The sequence below is a fragment of the Pangasianodon hypophthalmus genome, chromosome 26, assembly GCF_027358585.1.
Source record: "Pangasianodon hypophthalmus isolate fPanHyp1 chromosome 26, fPanHyp1.pri, whole genome shotgun sequence".
Classification (NCBI taxonomy): domain Eukaryota; kingdom Metazoa; phylum Chordata; class Actinopteri; order Siluriformes; family Pangasiidae; genus Pangasianodon; species Pangasianodon hypophthalmus.
The window spans coordinates 14153413-14172481 of NC_069735.1; the positions used below are offsets into that span (position 1 = coordinate 14153413).

The following is a 19069-nucleotide window of genomic DNA, read 5'->3' on the forward strand; positions in this document are numbered from 1 at the left end:
GTACACAGTAACAAAAGAAAGGATTGCGTGCTGTGTATCAATTGGGTGTACAGGCTTAAGACAAATTGCCCCAAGCAATGGTGGAGTTTTAAAAAAAAGGGGGAAAAAGAAAATTGTGACATGATTAATAATGTCGTGTCAAATGGTGGTGACACACTGGCTCTAAAAAGCCTGAAAAAACCTGAGAAGTATCAGAGTGTCTGTGTCTCCTTTAAAGAATACCGCTGTCAAAGATAATTATAGGTATTTGTGTCCAAAATACAGGTCTTTCTTGCTTGGCATTTCGGTTTGTCGCTCATCAGACAACAAAACAAAGTAGTAAAAGTAGAACATGTGTTAATAAGGGTACAGCATGTATGGAGTGTGTTTCTTGCTCTTTTTTGAGTCTCCGTGACCTCGACCGAACTCTAATTACCAAACTCAGAATGCAATTATACCATTAAAATGTACCATACAGCAGGAACCACAGGAGTGTATAGAATCGTGCAGGTGATGTCATCAGTACAGCGAAATGCCTTGAAGGAGTTAGTGCTGGAGGAAAATATACAGAGTTCCCACTGTATTAGATTCCACATAGCCGCATTCACTGGCTAATTTATTACGCAATCCAGCCATATATATCAATTTGCACACATCCAAATACCGATTGTATGACATCAGCTGCTATATACGAAGTGTTTAAACTTGTCAATATCACTTCTGAGGTGACAATGGCGTCCGAAGCCTACAGTCAGGATTTGAATACATACAAAGTGTCTTACTGAGAGTACACTCAGTGTTAATACTAAAGAACTTTCTCTACCAGCTCCGTCCATCCAGTACACCGACATGGGTGTGTGAGGTAATTAGGTAATTATGAAAAATGTGTTGTCTCGAAGGCAAATATTGGCGTGTTTGCTGCCTGCTTCCACCTCGTATACGATGCTGGTTCATGACAAAATGTGCTGTTGCTGTTTCATGCTAAACATTCCTGTCGAGAATAGTGAAAGGGAACAGAAAGGGAAGTCATTCAGACTTTTCAATAGGCACCATCATGTCTGCAAGGAGGTGACACATTGAAAGATTGCAACAAGGTTACAACGGTAACCTAATTCATTTGCACGAAAAGCTCCTGTTTACAGCTAGACTTTAAAGGCATAGTGTAGAGTTATCCAGAACACTACTGAAATCCCACAATGCACTGCAGTAGGCACCTGGCCAAATGAGGCAACCTAGAGCAGTGGTTCTGAAAATAGCTGGGATCTGTGATTTTTTTTTTTAAAAATATATTAAGGGTCAGTGTATTTTACAACAAAACGGCTAGTTTTGGAACAAGCCTGCGAACGGAAAAAGCAAGTCCACAGGTGTTTTTTTGGTTTTTTTTGGCTGAGTTTAAAAATAGTCTTCAACCAAAAAGATCTTGAAATCCTGAAGCAAATAACTGGAATGAAATCTAATCAATATCCACAAACGTGGCTCCGGCAAACAAAGGGAAAGTGCATGTGTGGACAGTGTATCTATGATGTGCAGAACAATTTCGTTTGTGAGACCAAATGCAAAGTTTGGAAGAGGGAAAAGTGGATTAAGGGGTGGATAACGGCTGTACCATGGTGATAATAGCAATGAAAAAAAAAAAAGGTGCATGCAAATCAGAAATGTGTGCACACCACGGTGACTGAGAAAAGAAGAAAAATGTGTCTTCCTTTTCCAATGCCCAAATATTTCTGGGCTAGTTTCTGGTCTTTTTGTGTGGTTGTTAAGATGTAGTTAAGCTGTATATTTTGCTGAGACTTGGCAACCCTGCTCATAAAGCACACTGCAGTAGGGAATAGGGTGGCATTTTGAACGCAAGACATGATTTTAAAGGATATCGGCTTTTGAACATACCAATTAGAACAAAGTAATATTTAAAAAAAAAAAAAAAGAATTACAGTACTTAGTAAGAAAAAGGAGCGAAATGAAACATTGGTACAAAAATTGATCAGCACTGATACAGTGTCCTGATGTCAATATATCACGATATCCATACCATATCATCCAGCCCTCCTATCCAAGTGACCGCATGTACTAAATTCACAGACTCTCAAAATACACTTCACAAACTTGGAATTCTTCTTCTAATAAGGTGAAATCACCCTTCCCTAAATTAACATGCTTTATGTGCAGCGGAAAAGTCTTTAATCTATAATTTACATATTTATGCAGTGACAGTCTTACTTGTGAAACCTGCCACCCTGTAAATTTACATATAAGGCCTTGAATATTTCCACAGAAACATCGTCACATGGGTTAAGATGCGGCTGAGTGACAGATGTGGCTGTTTTCACATCAGCTTCGGAGAGTGTGGCTCTGTCAAGACTTTCTCTTCAAGCAGTGAACATATTTGACTTGTACAGCTCTCTGTGTATGATTTATGTATTATACGTGTAGCAGCTTGGCAAAGCATTCGCTTTCCTGAACTAGAAATGTGTAAAGTTATAGTACTTTAAAGGCAGTTTCCTGCCTTTTCACTTTTGGGCATAACCAGATTTTAAATAATTCACTCTGACTGTAACGCAGGAGAGTTACAGACATTTTGACAGCCGGTTTCTGATTACAAACTTAACTTAACTTGCTTATGCTCATGTCTGTTTCGCTAGGACATGTGATCAGATTGTGACACATGAAAAGAAATCACACTTAGCTAGCAAGGTTTAAGACGTCTTTAAGACTGTTTTTTTAACGATACTGGCTCCTTATTTAACTCGATCTTTGCAGGATTTCAGCCACAGTGATATCAGATGGGTTTTCCCAGACCACCACAGAAATCTATTTAAATAAGCTTTTTTTTTTTTTTTTTAAACGTTATTAAATAAACAGCTCTGGGTGTCTACTGAAGAGCTTCAACTGCATAAATTCATTCCAGGCGCACCTACACAGCGCTGTACTGACCCAGGACAGTTCGGTTTCTAACTGATTAACCTTTAAAGCTTGTTGAACTGGCCTGAGAAGTCACCAAACCTATATGAGCTGAGTAATTTAACATCCTCCCTCCTTCTCCCAAAACTCCATCAAGTTCAGACACAGAACAATGACTCACGAATTGAATCAAATCCATATAAACGGTATGTGAACTAATTGTCTGACTCATACAACGCTAAACAGAACGAAAATGTACAAATATTTTCAATACTATTTCGATAGACTACATTCCACTTTTCTGAGAAGAGAAAAAAAAAAAAAAAGTCTTGCATGATTTAAGGACAAATAAAGCAATTGAGCCAGCTTTCGAGATGTGTCGCCTGAGACATGGTAGCAAAAGGAATGTTATTAAATCAACACTAGGATTATGTGCTGTGCATTTTAGGCATGAGGGCTTCAAATGGAGCAGCTGAATCAACTATGCGCTAATAAAACAACAACAGGAATAGAATTATCATGTCAACACTGGTAACGCATTCACGCTAAACCCTGAGAAAACACAGGAGAAAACAAAACAAAAAAAAAAAACCCACTGATTTACTTTTTTATAGAATGCTTTCGCATGACTGATTCATACCTGAAGCTAAAATACCATTCGGCACTAAGATTATTTTCATAGAATGCCTCATATTTCCAGAGAAAAACCAGTCACTTCCACTCAGAGACATGGACACTCACTGTTCTAGGAGCTGATCGTATTTGGCCTGAGCATCTCTCTCGGCCCCAGTGGCTCGCTCTTTCTCGAGGACGGCGTTATCCCGTGCCTCACGGAGGTTTCTGGGAAAAAAAAACAAACAAAAAAAAAAACAAATCAGAGGCACACTGGAAGGGGGGGAACAAATCAGAGACACACTGGAACAGGCAGCCACAAAGTCAGATCAAAACGTATCATCGCATGGAAGGGGAACTCTGATTTAAATTTTATTTTAAAAAAATGATTCTTTGCTTTCTTATTTATATAGGCATGGATGGATGGATGGATGGATGGATGGACGGACAGATGAAGAATTTTAAATATATACTGAACTCATGACTATCAACAAATCAGCCCTTTTTATTGATTTAAAAATGATTAAAATTGCAATCAAACTATTTTGTTCTTAAATCTTCATACTGAGGGCAATAGTCATCTTTTGAGCTGTCCTGGTTTCGCATACTAAAGCCTACACAATAATCTTAGTCAAGTCACCTGACAGCGATGACTAATTCCCAGAGAAGAACAACATGCCAAAAAGATTGTAATCAAAAAGTAATTTTTTTTCTGTTTTGCATTTTACATTATGCAAATTTAGTTTTGCTGTGCGTTGGCACAACCCATGGAGCCACATTATGCAATACTACATGTTTAGAGATTTTAATCTGATCTTTACAACCATAAAAAGAAAGAAATCAAACAATTAGCATGGTGACACTTGATTACGCAAATTACTCAGAAAAGTTCAGTCTGTCTACTCATACATTCTGCTAAAATGACAAATTCAGCCTGAATTAGAGATTCTGGTGCTAATTTGTCGCTTGGTGCTGTATTTTCGTTATTCCTGTGAGACGTTTGCGATGGCGGGCCGACCTGATGTCACAGGAGGACGCTGTTATTGCTAGCGCAGTTACAGTTAGCGCAGTTACAGTGTGGTTTAATCATTGGTACATTTTTTTCAATTATCTCAAACATAGGTTTGACAGGTTTTTCTGTTAGAGAGTGAAAGAACAAGAGCTTCTTTTCTCACTCACCGTTTTCCAGCGACATTTAACGTCATATTAATTCAAAAATCTAATGTACAAGCAGAGAGGATATTTGTGCAAACGTTGGACTCAAAACCCCAGAATGCAATGCAGCTATAAGAACCTATAAGAAGCCGAGACTCGCCTCGGCTAGTCAGTGATCTATGAGATGACGAGCGCGATGGCGTTGACGGCGGTATTCGCATGAAAGTTGAAGCTTTGGAAGCTGTTCTGTTTGAGCAGAGTGTACACATACGGAGGTGATAGAGATGGACAGAATAAAAGACTAAAGCGCCGCTGCATCACTCTCTTTAGGTTCAGATGAAGAGAGGGCCAAATCCCAATAGCCCCACTACCAGTAGGTAGTCAAGCGGCATTGTGGGTAAACTAATATATCAGTTAAAGAACTTAGTATTTTATTACTAAATAAATCTTGGGCAGCACTGACGATCACATATTAGTATGTATAGTATGTATAGTATTAGTAACAGATTAATATGTATAATATCCAGATGCAGAGTACATTTTTTTTTCCCTTTCACTAACCGAGCACTTCAGGGTTAAGAGTCGCCAGTCACCAGTGCAGAACTTTAATGAGTTAAAGAGTTGTTTGTTACAGACAGCAAACGATGATATGATGACAATACACTGCAATTTAGCTTAAAGAGCTCATCATTAAAACTGCAGCGCACCTAGTGGTCATGCAGAGAACTGCACGTGGAGTTTGTTGGGTTGTTGGTTTGATTTGTGTTCCTATTACAGAAGCAGAACCGTGCCTTCTGGCTCCACATGCTACGGGAGAACAGAAAAAACACACTTTTTTTCCAGAAGCTTTAAACACCTGATACAACAAGCTATATTTATTAAGACCTGAGTCAAGGTGTGTGCGAGCACTGTAAGCACAAAAAACGTGCAGTCGGACTGAAAATAAACAAGGCGTGCAGTTTTGGAGCCACAGGTCAAGAGTCAGAGGGAAAAAAAAAAAAAAACAGCACACGTGATACGGAGTGTAACTATGATCTCAACACTGCGGTGCTCTTAGGAGTCTGAACACCAGGTTGCTGTGTTTGGACAGAACCTCACCTGTTCTCTCTCTCGTACAGCTCTTTAGACGTGCGCTGCAGGCTCTCGATCTCCTGGCTGGTTTTCACTCGGATGTGCTCCAGCTCGTCCCGCAGTTTGTTCTCGTACTCGGTCTTATAGTGATCCCTGGTGGAAAGGCGGTTCATGGCTTTACACAAAAATACATCATAGTGGGTTGATCTATAAAAATGTAAGAGCACCTGAGAAAATGTCTTTTAGAGCGACTAATTCAAAAATGGTGTCTAGAGCGAAACTGCCTGGTTTGAATACTGGAAAGAAAAAACCTTCCTGATGGCCATTTGTGGCTGCACTGTTTCTTTTTTTTTTTTTTTTGTGAACAACAATTAAAAAAAAAAAAAAAAAAACACATAAAATGTTAGACAAAGCTAATGTTAGGTACAAAATGTAGGTTAAAATTCTACCGACTTGAATCATTTAATGTTTCCACACAGCCCAAATTTTTTCAACCGCTGATCTGCTGTTGCTCAAAAAGTTTGAACGCGTCTTAATCATTATTAAAATGAATTGTAAAGCGTTAGATTTGACACTTCACTGTAAGCCTAATTAATCTGGTCCAAATTCTTGGGCTTTTTTCTCTTTCGGATGAAAACCAAAGGTGACACTTTTGACGGTTTTATACTTATTCCTAATAACCATAGCTGATGTTAACCAAGTACTTGTCTAATGTTAGACATGCACTAATAGATTTTCTTTCATGTTAATGAACTCAAAACATTCTCCATCAAGACGAGACAAAAGCACTGGTCAAAGTTTCTTAACGTGAGAAGGTGGGAAGGGGGCGGAGCTTTTGGTTAATATTGGACAGTTTGAAACACCCATACAACTGTCAATCATTCCAGGGTCATTTGTCAATCAGCTGATCTGCCATTTTTTAATTTGGTTAGGGGGGGATAAGGCTGGTAATTTGCAGTGTATTTGAGCGATAAGATGTAGCAGCACACTCCAGTGTTAAAATCTGAAGTTCCTTTGGAAAATGCAGTCAGTTTCATAGGTGTGTTATTGTGATCAGCAATTTAGTATTAGCTCTCACCCAAGACTTTAACGTCTTATTATACAATGACTTGTTTCTTATGATGAGGATTCCCAAATCTGTGTGATGCATGCTGGGTAACAGAGTGACCAATATCCACTGACGGATGTGATACAGAATTCTGCAAAAAATGATGAGACTTGGCAATACAAGACTGCATTAGCTAATATTACATAACAAGACTAATAACATAAATGTATTTGTTATGCTGACAGTGTGTGAAAAGTCCTAACACTTAGCCTAGTACAGACCTAGAAGCCACGTATTTGTCGTAAGCCTCCTCCCTGGCCTTCTTGCAGTCCTCCAGCTGCGTCTGCAGCCTCTCCAGACGATCCTCCTCATGGGCACAGCGCACATTCAGCTCCATGTTCTGCCTGTTCAGATAGTCCTTATCCTTCTGCAGCAGAGTCACAGACTGCTGTAGTGTGGCCACCTGCATGATGTAAAACACAAGATAAGATTAAGTAAAGATAAAGGAAGTTCTCAGGACCTGCTGTGTCCGGTCTGTTTATTACCTCTTTACTGAGATCGTTCCTCTCCTTGGTCAGGGCGGTCTGCGTCAGGTCCATCATCTCCTGCTTCTTCCTCAGCTCTCGGACCTCTGTCTCGTAGCCGTCTCTCTCTCTGAGCCAATCAAATTATTAATTACTTTTATATTTAGTGTGTTTACATGCACACTAATAATCTGATTTCGCTAAGAGATTAATCAAGTTGTCATTTAAACAACATGCAATATTTCTCTGATTAAAGCCATTTTGAGGAATTAAAAAAAAAATAGATATAAACACATTAATCTTAGATTATTTAGCGCACTTATGCCGTTAGCTTTGCATTATTTTTGCTACACTTTGTGTGTTTGTCTCTGTCTTTGTTTTTAAATAGAGAAAAGTTCAAGAAAGAGTCTCTCAATCTGCTTCTCCAGTCAGCTTTGTTTCCAACCATCCAACGAAGAAGAAGAAGAAACGTATAACATTCTGGATATTATGTACATTAAGAGGATAAAACAGTGTTTGGCAGCTTTACCAGCTTCACTATTCAGTTTAAAGACTTATGAGTTTTGTGATTTAAAAAAGTTTCAGTGCTACCGCCTTGCGCTGATCCATTTTTCATTTTTTGAAAAATGGATCAGCGCAAGGTTATTATTCGTTCTCTGAAAGCCACCGTCCCCTCCCCTTTTTGCAAATACACCTCACCATCACATTTACTTGTGCTTTCTGAACATCTCATTCCAGAGTTATTCCCCCTTTTCTGCTATAATAACCTCCAGTCTTCTGGGAAGGCTTTCCACTAGATTTTGGGGTGTGGCTGTGAGGATTTGTGTTCATCCATGTCCTCACCGCTTCACTTTGTCATAGTTCTGACGTTTGTAGTCTCCCTCCTGGATGAGCTGCTTGGTGTCGGCCAGTTCCAGCGTGAGCCTCTGGCAGCGGATCTCCAGCTCAGAGCGCACTCTTCTCTCGTCCTCATAGCTCTAGATTGACGGAAAGTAAAAACAGATTACCAAATAAATTTAAAAGTTTAAACAGTTTAAAGCTCAGAGTGCTGAAAAAGATCAAACTATACCTTACATTAGAAGGTGTGTCAAATAAAAACCTTAAAAATTTAAATATCAGAGGACAGTACATTAATTTTGTAGTTGCAAATTTGACAATGTACCACTGGTCCATTGTTCTCAGTAACTCCTTCTACTGCTACCTTTTGACTCATCCTCATATTAAGATCACGCTGACAGGTGTGTTATTTCCTGATTATCTTTGTGGTTACAGAACAAATGTGCAAGTATGAAGGAAATACGACAGCAAGGGTGCTTTCACACATGGCACTTACCAGTCCTAACTAGTACCAGTGAACTAACCAGCCTAGCTTGCTCTCTAGATTCTATTTATTATGATCATTAATGCAGATTAAATAAAGACTGGCGTAACTCTGAAGTCTGATGTTGAAAGGGAACGATAAGCTCTTCCGTACCTCCATGAGGGATTTGATTTGTTTGCGATGGCTGTCCAGGTCGTCCATCAGGTTGTTCTTCTTCACCTGTAGCTCAGTCACTAGAGTTCTTAACGGCGTAACCACCTCGTAGAAGCGCACCTGAAACCACAGTGGAAGTGATTAAAGCCCTAATCATTCACACACACACACTTATATGCAATATGTATACGGACGACCCTGCGTGCTCACTGCTACATATTCGGGGATGGAGAGCTTGTCTTCAGGAAGATCTCGCAGTTCCAGATACTTCTCCTCGCTCAGCTCGACGTCTCTCAGGCTGCGCCGGATGTCGCCGGCCCGCTCGCACAGCTGCCTGTTGGTGTCCTCCAGCTGCTTCTGCCGCACCAAAATGGCGTCCATCTCCTGTTTCATCAGAGCTTGCTGCTTCCTGTGACCAATATGAGAGACGCCATGTCAGAGTCAGCACTGTGCTGACTACTGAGTCTGACAATCATGTGTCTACCAACAGATACAATCCGTTATCATATCTATAAAGCCGTCTCTATGAGAGACAGACTTGTTGAAATGGCCACTGAATTCCAATATCAGACTAGAAAGTGTAAAAGGTGCTTTCAAGTAACTCAAAATCTTGAATGCTCTTCTTCATGCTCTTTAGGTGTGTAGGAATCATAAGAATGAAGCAGAGGTGTTACTTGCTCTAAACAGAGCAGCTGACTATCTAGGCACCCTAAGTAGAGGTCTGGATTAAAGAGATTACTTTTTTTTTTTTTTTTTTTTTTTTACAAGATGATGAAACAGGGTTTGCACAGGACCTCGAACTTTGTGTAAAAAGAAAATTAATAAAGAACATATCCGTCTGTCTCTGTCCTTCTGTCTGTCTCTGTCCATCCACCTGTCTGTGTCCATCTGCATCCCTCTGTCTGTCTCTCTGTGTCCACCCATCTGTCTATCTATCTCCGTCTCTCAGTCTGCTTCTGTTTTATTGTCTGTCTGTGTGCGTTCATCCATTTGTCTATCTGTGTAGCCCTCAGTTTGCGTCCTTGTCCCTCTGTTTGTCTGGGTGCTTCTGTCTATCTGAATCTGTCCTCCTGTCTGTCTATGTGTCCCTCTGTTTATCTGTATCCATCCTCCTGTCAGTTTTTTCTTTTTACATCAGTCTGCCTGTCTGTTTCTCTCTGACTATGTTCATCTCTCTGTCTCTCTGTGTCCTATTATTCTATCTGCGCCCCTCTGTCTGTCTGCCTGAGTCCATCTGTCTATATGTCTGTGTCCTTGTCTGTGATCCTGAGTCCTTTACTGACCATAACAAATACAAGTCCACACTTGAATCTATGTGAGACAGTAAAACGTCTGTGAGAGCAGAAGAAATACTGCTCACAGGTTAAATCAGTAAAGTGGAGGTGGCATCAAAATAAAACAACAAAGACACAAGTTACAAAGCAAAACAATGTTTTAAACACGTATAAACAAATGAGAGCTCTGATGTCAATTTATTACAATCTGCATTTAATTCTAAATCATTTGTGCAAAAGCTACTGCGTCTATATATTCAAACATGGCCAGTGCAGGGAGGTGTGTGTGTGTGTGTGTGTGTGTGTATCAGTACTAACTGCTAACCTGTTCTCATCCTGGTGCACTTTGAGCTGGCTGTCCAGGCGAAGGGCGAAGATCTGCTTCTGATGCAGCGCATCGTTCAGCTGTTCCTCCAGCTCCTCCATCTACATCACACACACACACACACACACACATCAGTCCAATCCCATCTATATCAATATAACATCACAGCAGCCTTGTGATTTCTCACTTTGGTCAGGTGTTCCACTTTGAGGTTGTCGATGATGAGGTTTTTCTGCGACAGCTCGATTTTCAGGAGCTGGATGTTGTGCAGAAGCTCCTTCCTCTCCAGCACCTGCTTGGTGACTTTGTGAGTGCTGCTTTTCTCATCCGAGGACGAGATGTCCTCTGTAGGCACCGTGGTCTCCAGACTGATCTCCTCCGACTCCAGCGAGCTGGAGATGTTCACCCGCTGACTCTCCTTCTGCTTTTTAGGGGCCATGTTCCAGCTGGCCTTAAACACGGAGGAAAACGTACATGAATAAACAAGTGTGATTCGTAAGTAAACAGTCAAACCGACACACATCGTGGTTTAACAGAGAAGTGACGTGGGATGTTAAGGAAAAGAACATTAGTCATTTACACTGCAGAAATGCAAACAAAGCAAGGTACATGTGTGTTTACTTTATAAACGACTGGACAAGTAAACGTGTAAATAGAAAAGGTAAGCAGGAGGGATGTGAACACCGTATATTAAACAGGAAACTTACGTGAGAGACAAAATAAAACAAATCTTTATACAGTTAGTTAGCAAAGTCAAGGGCATAAAGGTATATTCAGTATAAACTAGTACATCTGTGTCTGTCTGACGAAAAGAAAGAAAAAAGAGGGAGAGATGGACGGAGAGACAAAGAGAAAAACAAGAGATAGAAAAAACAAAAAGAGTGAGAAAGAGAGAAGCGGTGAGATAGAAAGAAAGAGAGACAGACAGACAGAGAAAGAAAGAGACAGACACAGACAAAGAGACAGAACCAGAAAGAAAGAAAGAGAAAAACAGACAGAGACAAATAGAGACTGAGAGAAAAAAGTCAAAAGAGAGAGAATCAGAGAGTGAGAGAAAAACAGGTAGACAGAGATAGACAGACAGAGATAGACAGAAACAGAGAACGAGACAGTGACGAGAGAGAGAGAGACAGAAAAAAAGACAGACAGACAGTCAGAGAGAGAGCGAGAGAGAGAGAGAGAGAGAGAAAACAGGGTCAGAGAGAGAGAGAAACAGAGAGCAAGACAGAGACAAACAGAGTTTTAGAGAGAGAGAGAGAAAAACAGAAAGAGAGGGAGACAGAGACAGAGAGACAAAGGGGGAGGGAGAGAGGGAGAAAGAGAGAATACAGTTACACTTTACTGTATAAACAGTGTTATATATTGCTCATATGTAAGCTCATAGCTGTTAGAGCAGCAGTGCAGCATTTATCAGAATATTCTGGAAGTTAAAGCTGATCTTACTCTCGCGCTTCACTTCACTTCACTTCACTTCCGGTCAAAACTGACGCGAGCGAAGTCTTCAATAACTGCAGTATTGCTAACTAACCTAGCAGCCTGTTGACACTGCCATTAAAGCACTACAGAGACAGTTTATATATAACTTTCCCGGCAGGCCATCTATCTTTTTAAGAAAAAAAAAAGGTAAAAATCTCTTAATTCAAATTAAACCCACCTCCCCAACCGTATACTGTTCAAGCGTCCCGCCGCTTAGAGACAACAGTAAACAAAGCAAACCGGAAATCAGCTCCCGCTGACGTCACTGCCTTCTTCTTCTTCTTTGAATTGAAGTGGTTGCCATCCAACCGATATCGCCGCCTATAGGACTGGAGTGTAAACAAAGCAAAGGCTAAACTCTATACTAAATAAATAAAATGAATACAATAAATAAATAAATAAAATCTCACGGACAACCATATGATCATAGCTCATACAAAGTTATCTTATGCATATTATTCAACTGCAAAAAATATATTAAGCAAATATTGAATCAACATATGTCTTTATTAATTTTTAATTCCAAACCAACATAACGCTATTCATAAACTATTCACGTTTTCTTTGCTATTCATTACGATAATGCAGATTGGTTCAAGTTGACGTTTTTTTAAATGATTTGAGCGCCCTCTACCGTTCACCGACGGAAGGAAGTGAAATTCTACTTCCGGACTTTTATTCTGAAACCGGAAGTTTGCATTTTTATGTGCGCTAGTAATAAATTCCTAGCTTATTATTATTATTATATTTGAATGAATTTGTAGCCATGTCGAGTGATAATATAATCGGACCTGCTTTACCACCGGGGTTACGAGCGAGCAGAAGTGATGAATCAGATGAAGACAACACGAGTAGGGTTAAATAATGCTAATTATTTAGCTCATATGCTACTTATCTGTGCAACATGTTAATGTACAGCTTAAATCAGGAATCCTCCTGACCTTGCGTGGTTTGCATGTAATTTTAATGCAGTTTATTCTTTTGTGTGTTCTAATATTATTAATATTATCGTTTGCAGTCATAGGCCCAGCTCTGCCCCCGCTTTATAAACGCACAGAGTCCTCCAGTTCCTCCAGTGATCAGGAACAGGTGGTGTTCAAGAGAGCCAAATACTCAGGATCAGGGGACAGTCTGCCTTCTAAGTATAAGCCTTTTACTCATTATGTTTAGTCTGTGTCCTGCCCTGAGTGACCAGTGATGTCTGAAATGCAGGAAGAGAGCAGCAGCTGGGAGGTGTGATGATGATGATGATGATGGTGATGCAGATGCAGTGGATGAGGATGATGGCTTCTTCGGTCCAGCTCTGCCTCCAGGATACCAAAAGCAAGACAGTTCACCTGAAAGGTGAGACAAAATAACCACCGGTAGAACCGCAGTAGTCTGTCGTTCACCCTGGAGAACACGCCGTCCTCTAGGTCTGAGTGTCCTCCCTGCTTTAACACGCCTGATTCAGGGCTGAGAATGAGCTGATTAATCAAGCGAGGTAGGTTAGGGCAGGGAAAACACTAAAACATGAAGGACAGGGGGTTGTTCAGGACAAGAGATGGGAACCTGAGGTCTACCGCTTTCCCATTAATCCTGTTTTAGTGTTTTCTTGATGCCTGAAGCTGATAGCATACTGATAACGTCCTAAGAGTCTTTGGCGCTCCAGTCCTGGACCATAATCAGTACATTTTTGCTGGTTTGCGTCAGCACCTGGTATTATTTTATCACGTTCTGTTACAAACAATGTGACATTTAACAAGTCAAAAGAAAATTTAAAAGAAACTTTACCTCTTCATTCTGGGAGTGTGCTGGTGATTCCCGTATGAACCGTTCCATCATTTCTGAATCCCTTCAATTTCCTGTTGTCATATTTCTCGCTTCAGTGAACTAAAATAAAGCCCTGTGAATTGTATTGAGTCTCTCTGAGGACCTGTTTAAGCTAATGGCTTCTATTTGAATCTAATTTGCCTTGAGATCACGTTATGACCAACTGGAACCCGTACACAACCATTACCAGTACAGTACTGAGGGATTTATATGGTGGTGTCCCTCAGGGCTGAGTACTGCCAACCACCCTTTTTTTAAATTTAATTTCCCTGTACCTTTTGTTATGCGTAGACCCCCAGTCCTTGGACCCGCGCTGCCTCCAGGCTTTAAAAGGAAGCATCACGATGACGAGGATGAGGAAGAGGATGAAGGAAGAGGGGTTCTAGGACCGGCACTTCCTCCTGGATACAAAGCGGAGTCTTCCAGCAGTGAGGGAGAAGACGAGGACGTCATCGGGCCCATGCCGTCCAGAGGGGAAAGTCAGAGTAACGTGGCACTGGACTTTGAAAGAAGAGCACAGAGAATGAAGGACAGATTACTGGGGCGAGATGTGAGTGTTCTGTGTTCTGTACTATTCCATTAGGAGCTAAAACTGTGGCTTGGTCTGATTCACGCAGTGTGTTTCAGGATGAGTCTGAGAAGCCGCAGAGGGAGAGCTGGATGACGGAGCTGCCTCCTGAGCTGCAGCATGTCGGACTGGAAGCACGAACCTTTAAGAAGAGATCAGGACCCGAGAACAAGGACCGCTCCATCTGGACCGACACGCCCGCCGACCGAGAACGCAAAGCCAGGGTCAGTTTATTTCACTGCTCAGTTTTTTTTAGAATATAAGATTTCCTTTGTTCACATGACACAAAAAAAAGCGAGGGGGTGCAAACTTTTGCACAGAAACTGTATTAGATGTATAATTAGTTTATATTCTAGTAATATAGTAATATTATAGATATGTAGGTATTTGTATTACCAGTATACTAACATTATCCAAATAATATTTTTCTGTGCAAAAGTTTACACCCCCTGAGAAAAAAAAAACAAGTAATAAGAAAGGAATAAGAAAGTCTTCAGGGTGAAGGAGTTTATGCTTTCCAGGTTCCTGGTAACTTGAAAAGCTGCATTTTTATCTATCTATCTATCTGTCTATCTATCTATTTTTGGTGAGGGAACGACTGTGTATAGCTGCTATAACGTAAGCGATAACAGGAACTAACCTGTTTCACGGAAACTTCACAGCATTAAACAGATAAAAAGCACGACTTTCATTCATTAATCAATTACATATTGTAATCATCGGCAATTTGCTGTGGCGTAAGAGGAATAAAACACTTCACCTCATGCTGTTATAGGAAAATAATTTATTATACGATTAATTTATATTTGTCATAGGATCAGTTTCCTATAACAGCACCATCATGTTTTATTCTTTACTTAATTCTATCGTATTTAGAAAGGGAGATTTTATTTCACATCTCATACCATAGCACAAACTATCTGACCGTTTATTGTTACTTGTGATAATGAAGGTGAATATCTGTGAAAACGAACACATTAAACATGTTTTGTTTTGCTCTAAATTCAATTACTTTGCAGTCCTCATATTGCCATGAGGGTGTGCAAACTTTTGCACTTAACGTAAACCTAAATTTCTATTGTAATGTCAATATCTGGTGTGTTAGAAGCAAAGTCCTGGACACATTATTCATTTATTCCACTTTACTCATCTTCTACTCGAGCTTTTGCTTTGTCTGTATCAGTAAAAAAAAAAATCTGTCTGTCTTTAAGGAGCGACAAGAAGCGAAAGAGAGAGGTGAGACAGTCAAAGATGACGGCCCTCGTCTCTCCAAGAAAGATCTGGAAATGGCAGAAAAAGTGTCCAAATACAACGTAAGTGTTTGTTTTTTAAACATTAAACATCACATTCGCATCCACTCAGCACTAAGAAGGTTCCAGTGTTTACGTCCTTACTGGATCACATAGAAATTACAGCTGTCTATAGATACACAGACAACTCCAGAATTATTGGCACCCTTTGACTAACACATGCAGAAAATGCTCTATGGAGAAGGTGTATAGTTTAATTTTAAGAGAGTAAGTCATCTTAGGTAGTGCAGTTCTGTCAAAACACTAGTTTTAAAATTACTGGCAACCCCAGAGTGAATATTGGTTGAAGCCCTGTCAAGTTCTTGAACAATTTTTCATTTATAAATTTGTTTTTGTCTGTAAGATGAATCGGAAAAATCCCAAAGTAGACATGGTCTCATCCATTGTTTATCATTTTGCAAACATTGCTCCTCCTCATCAGGAGTCCAAGAGAGGCGAGTCGCTCCTGAGCATGCACGCCAAGAAAATGAAGAGGAAAGCCGAGGAGGATTCCAAAAAGCCGGCGGAGAGGAGGCCCTTCGACCGAGACGCCGACCTGCAGGTCAATCGCTTCGACGAGGCGCAGAAAAAAGCCCTGCTGAAGAAGAGTCAAGAGCTCAACACGCGCTTCTCACACAGCAAGGATCGAATGTTCCTCTGAGGAACGGGAAATGTTGTTAAAAACATCAGCCAAGCATCTCAATAATTGCTTGACTGAAAGCACGGACTCCTTTAAAGGTGCAGTTTGTAATGTCTAAAGTTAATGTTTATTTTGTTATTATGTAATATCAGAAGATTCATTAGAAAAAAATAAGAAATACAAAACATAATTCCACATATTGCCAAGCGATAGATAATCCTGGTTTCTTCTGTTCAGATTTCTGGCCCTGAAATGAGCTCCGCCACCAAGGACTTCTCCATAAAAGGCAACACAATGAATATAAAGTTTTAACAGGGCTTAGGGTTGGGTGAAGAAAAGTGAAAGGCTTATACATTGTTTTCATTTTAATCGCAGTTTAGTGGGTTGTAAAAGTTACAAACGGCTCCTTTAAAGACAGCAATGTACTGGAAATCTGAGCATCGTGCTGCAGCGTTGGTTATTTTTAGGGTAGTTTGAACAAGTGAACCAAAATGACGATCATTTCAAAATAAATTGAACGGGTTATCTTGCGAAGTGATAAGTCACATAAGTGTGTAAGCTTGTCTGATTTTTAAATATTAAATCCCATTCAGTCATCTCTGGGTTTTTTGTAAACTAAGCAGTGCATCAGCAGGGTTTAAAACATTGAAAAATAGTGTAGAAAGTGCACAGGAGCAGAAAAAATATATTCTTCGTTACATTAGTATGATACAGGACTCTTTAATATGTACAGGAATCTTTACTTTGTTGTTTGGGTTGTTTTTTTGTTTTTTTTTTTAAATAAGAGGATGTGATGTCATATTATTTTGTGTGTTTTTTTTCTGTGCTGTATTTTCACGCTTTTGTTAAGATGAGATAAATAAACATTACACAGAGGATTTGAATATATATATATATGTATTAATTTCTTAATGTTTTTGTCTTTACTTTCTCACTAGCTGATAGTAATTAAGCACAGTGTTGGACTAGTCAGATTTTTTTCCCCCAAATATCTATCAGACAGCATGTGATAACCGTGCAGACGTCCCAGTTCCTCCAACTGACTGGCGATGAAGCTGACCACCGTTCAGGATCACTAGTCCACGAGTGCCATTCGGACATTAATAAGGAGAATGTCTAGCTCTGACAAACATAAAGTTAGACGAATAAATAGACAGAAGTACTTTATTGATCCGGAAGGAGAAATCTGGGAAAAGAAAACTCAAACTCGCCTAAGCTCAGGATCGAACCCAGAACTCATGAACAATAAAGCCATTTTTTTTCATTCCAATAAGTTATACAAGTATAAATACAGTCACAAGAATAAAAAAATGGCCTTTCTGGACTTCTGTACACAACAGTAGTGTTGCTTTTTTTTTTTTTTTTTTTTTTTTTTTTTTTTTTTTTTTTAAAGTAAATAACTGAACTGAACTGTGCATTTTAATAAAAAAATTAACATACATTTAACACCAAATCAGCTGCTTCCAAATAGTTTGTCAATGCGATTAAAAAAAAAAAAAGAAATAAAAAGATATCATGATATCTGCAATATCTCTGAGACGTGTAGTAATTTACACTTAATAATTATTACAGTAATTATTATCTAATAATTATTGTAATAATTTATCGCAATATCGTTATTATATCGTTCTACTGCTCAGCTCAAGCAGCGTAGAGAAACAGGAAGTTGTAATAAATTGACAATTACAAGTATTTTAAATATTAGGAAATTTAATGGGAAAATTATAAAGGCAGTTATAAAATTCATAAGAAACAGTAGCCTTAAAAACAGGATATAAGAAATCATTCATCTAATCCTACATTAAACCCACTGAAGAAGAAGAAGAAGAAGGAAACGGGTTGTGTCCCAAATCACGTATTATACACTTACACTATGCACTATGTACTCTACCATCCACTGTATGAAGTTTAAAAGGGTAATATCGTCTCTAATGGAAAACTAACGGTTTTAAATAAAAAAAATAAAATAATAAAAATAAATATTAAAAAAAATTAGAAAGATAAAACAGGTGTGCAGGAGATTTTACATTACAGAACCAAAATCATCGAATTGAGAATACAAATATTTTGCTTTCTACAAATATATTCTACAAATATATTGAAAATTTCTCTTTAAAAACAAGTAATCGGGGAGGAGCTTTGAAAAATGTACACTTGTGTATATAAAATTTCAACAAAAGCAATAAATTATGCATTTTATCCTTGATTAATAAACCAAATTTAACAATTTCCCAGGAGATTATCAGTCTAAAAGGCCACTAACGGTTTTTTTTAACTAACCGGAAGTATAAGCCGTTTCCCAGTCGATGGAAAATGACGTCAAATGCACGTAATGCGACGCCGCTAGCTGTAGCAGAAATACCCAGAGTCAACGAAAAGGAATTTCTTCATTTTATTGTTTATGTCATTGTTACCTTTTATGCCCAACATGACCTTTTTTGATTTTGGGCAAATTTGAGCCAGCGTCAGCGCCTGGTAGCCCCGCCCCTCTTCCTCTACGTAACAAACCTGCGACCGTTGAGTGCATGAAGTGTCCAAGTGCATCATCCGGGTGAATATGAGGAAACTGGTTTGCACTTATTTTGGCACTGTACATACTCCGTTACACTCTGGTGTAAGGTCCAAAAATTTATTAGCGAAAATATTCAGTGTTTAAGACCTTTTTCACTCCTGTGGGAAAATGTACTCTTTGGCTTTACTGACTATCCTGACCAAGAGGAACAGTACTTTTACTTAATTAATTTATTTATTCTACTGACCAAATTTCACATTCATAAGTGTAAATTTACCAATAAAAAACCCAATTTTATGGTTTTGTTGACTGAAATATGTATATATATCGACAGTATCAGAGACTCTGTGAATAAGAAAGCTGTAAGAACTTTGAAAGTTTGTGAATTTTACAATATATTTATTTGATTTTA

The 19069-nt window shown here is 39.2% G+C and overlaps 2 protein-coding genes across 8 annotated transcripts in view; one reads left to right on the forward strand and one right to left on the reverse strand.

The window, feature by feature from the left end:
• Positions 1-12152, reverse strand: part of pibf1 (progesterone immunomodulatory binding factor 1) — a 33550-nt gene extending 21398 nt beyond the window's left edge. For 3 of the 6 annotated variants that reach the window (XM_026932388.3, XM_034300346.2, XM_053229983.1), the window contains exons 1-10: positions 11804-12008; positions 10548-10811; positions 10361-10461; positions 8972-9170; positions 8762-8881; positions 8131-8264; positions 7309-7417; positions 7045-7226; positions 5743-5868; positions 3619-3717 (exon numbers count right to left, since the gene is read on the reverse strand). In XM_026932388.3, coding sequence (XP_026788189.3) covers positions 3619-3717; positions 5743-5868; positions 7045-7226; positions 7309-7417; positions 8131-8264; positions 8762-8881; positions 8972-9170; positions 10361-10461; positions 10548-10799 — 1322 coding nt within the window. In that variant the 5' untranslated portion in view covers positions 10800-10811; positions 11804-12008. The other 3 variants (XM_053229984.1, XM_053229986.1, XM_053229985.1) reach the window with 3 other exon arrangements.
• A 337-nt stretch (positions 12153-12489) lies between these two features.
• gpalpp1 (GPALPP motifs containing 1) lies at positions 12490-17523 on the forward strand. 2 transcript variants are annotated; one of them, XR_004577362.2, is made up of 8 exons: positions 12490-12687; positions 12855-12978; positions 13049-13180; positions 13940-14198; positions 14276-14440; positions 15428-15529; positions 15948-16243; positions 16383-17523. XR_004577362.2 is itself a non-coding variant. In XM_026931619.3 (7 exons), exons 1-7 carry the CDS (start codon positions 12603-12605, stop codon positions 16164-16166), a joined length of 1086 nt encoding a protein of 361 aa, XP_026787420.2. In that variant the 5' UTR covers positions 12490-12602; the 3' UTR covers positions 16167-17523. The 2 variants fall into 2 exon arrangements, 1 of the variants encoding a protein (XP_026787420.2); XM_026931619.3 differs by having other exon boundaries at positions 15948-17523.
• The last annotated feature ends 1546 nt before the right edge of the window (positions 17524-19069 follow it).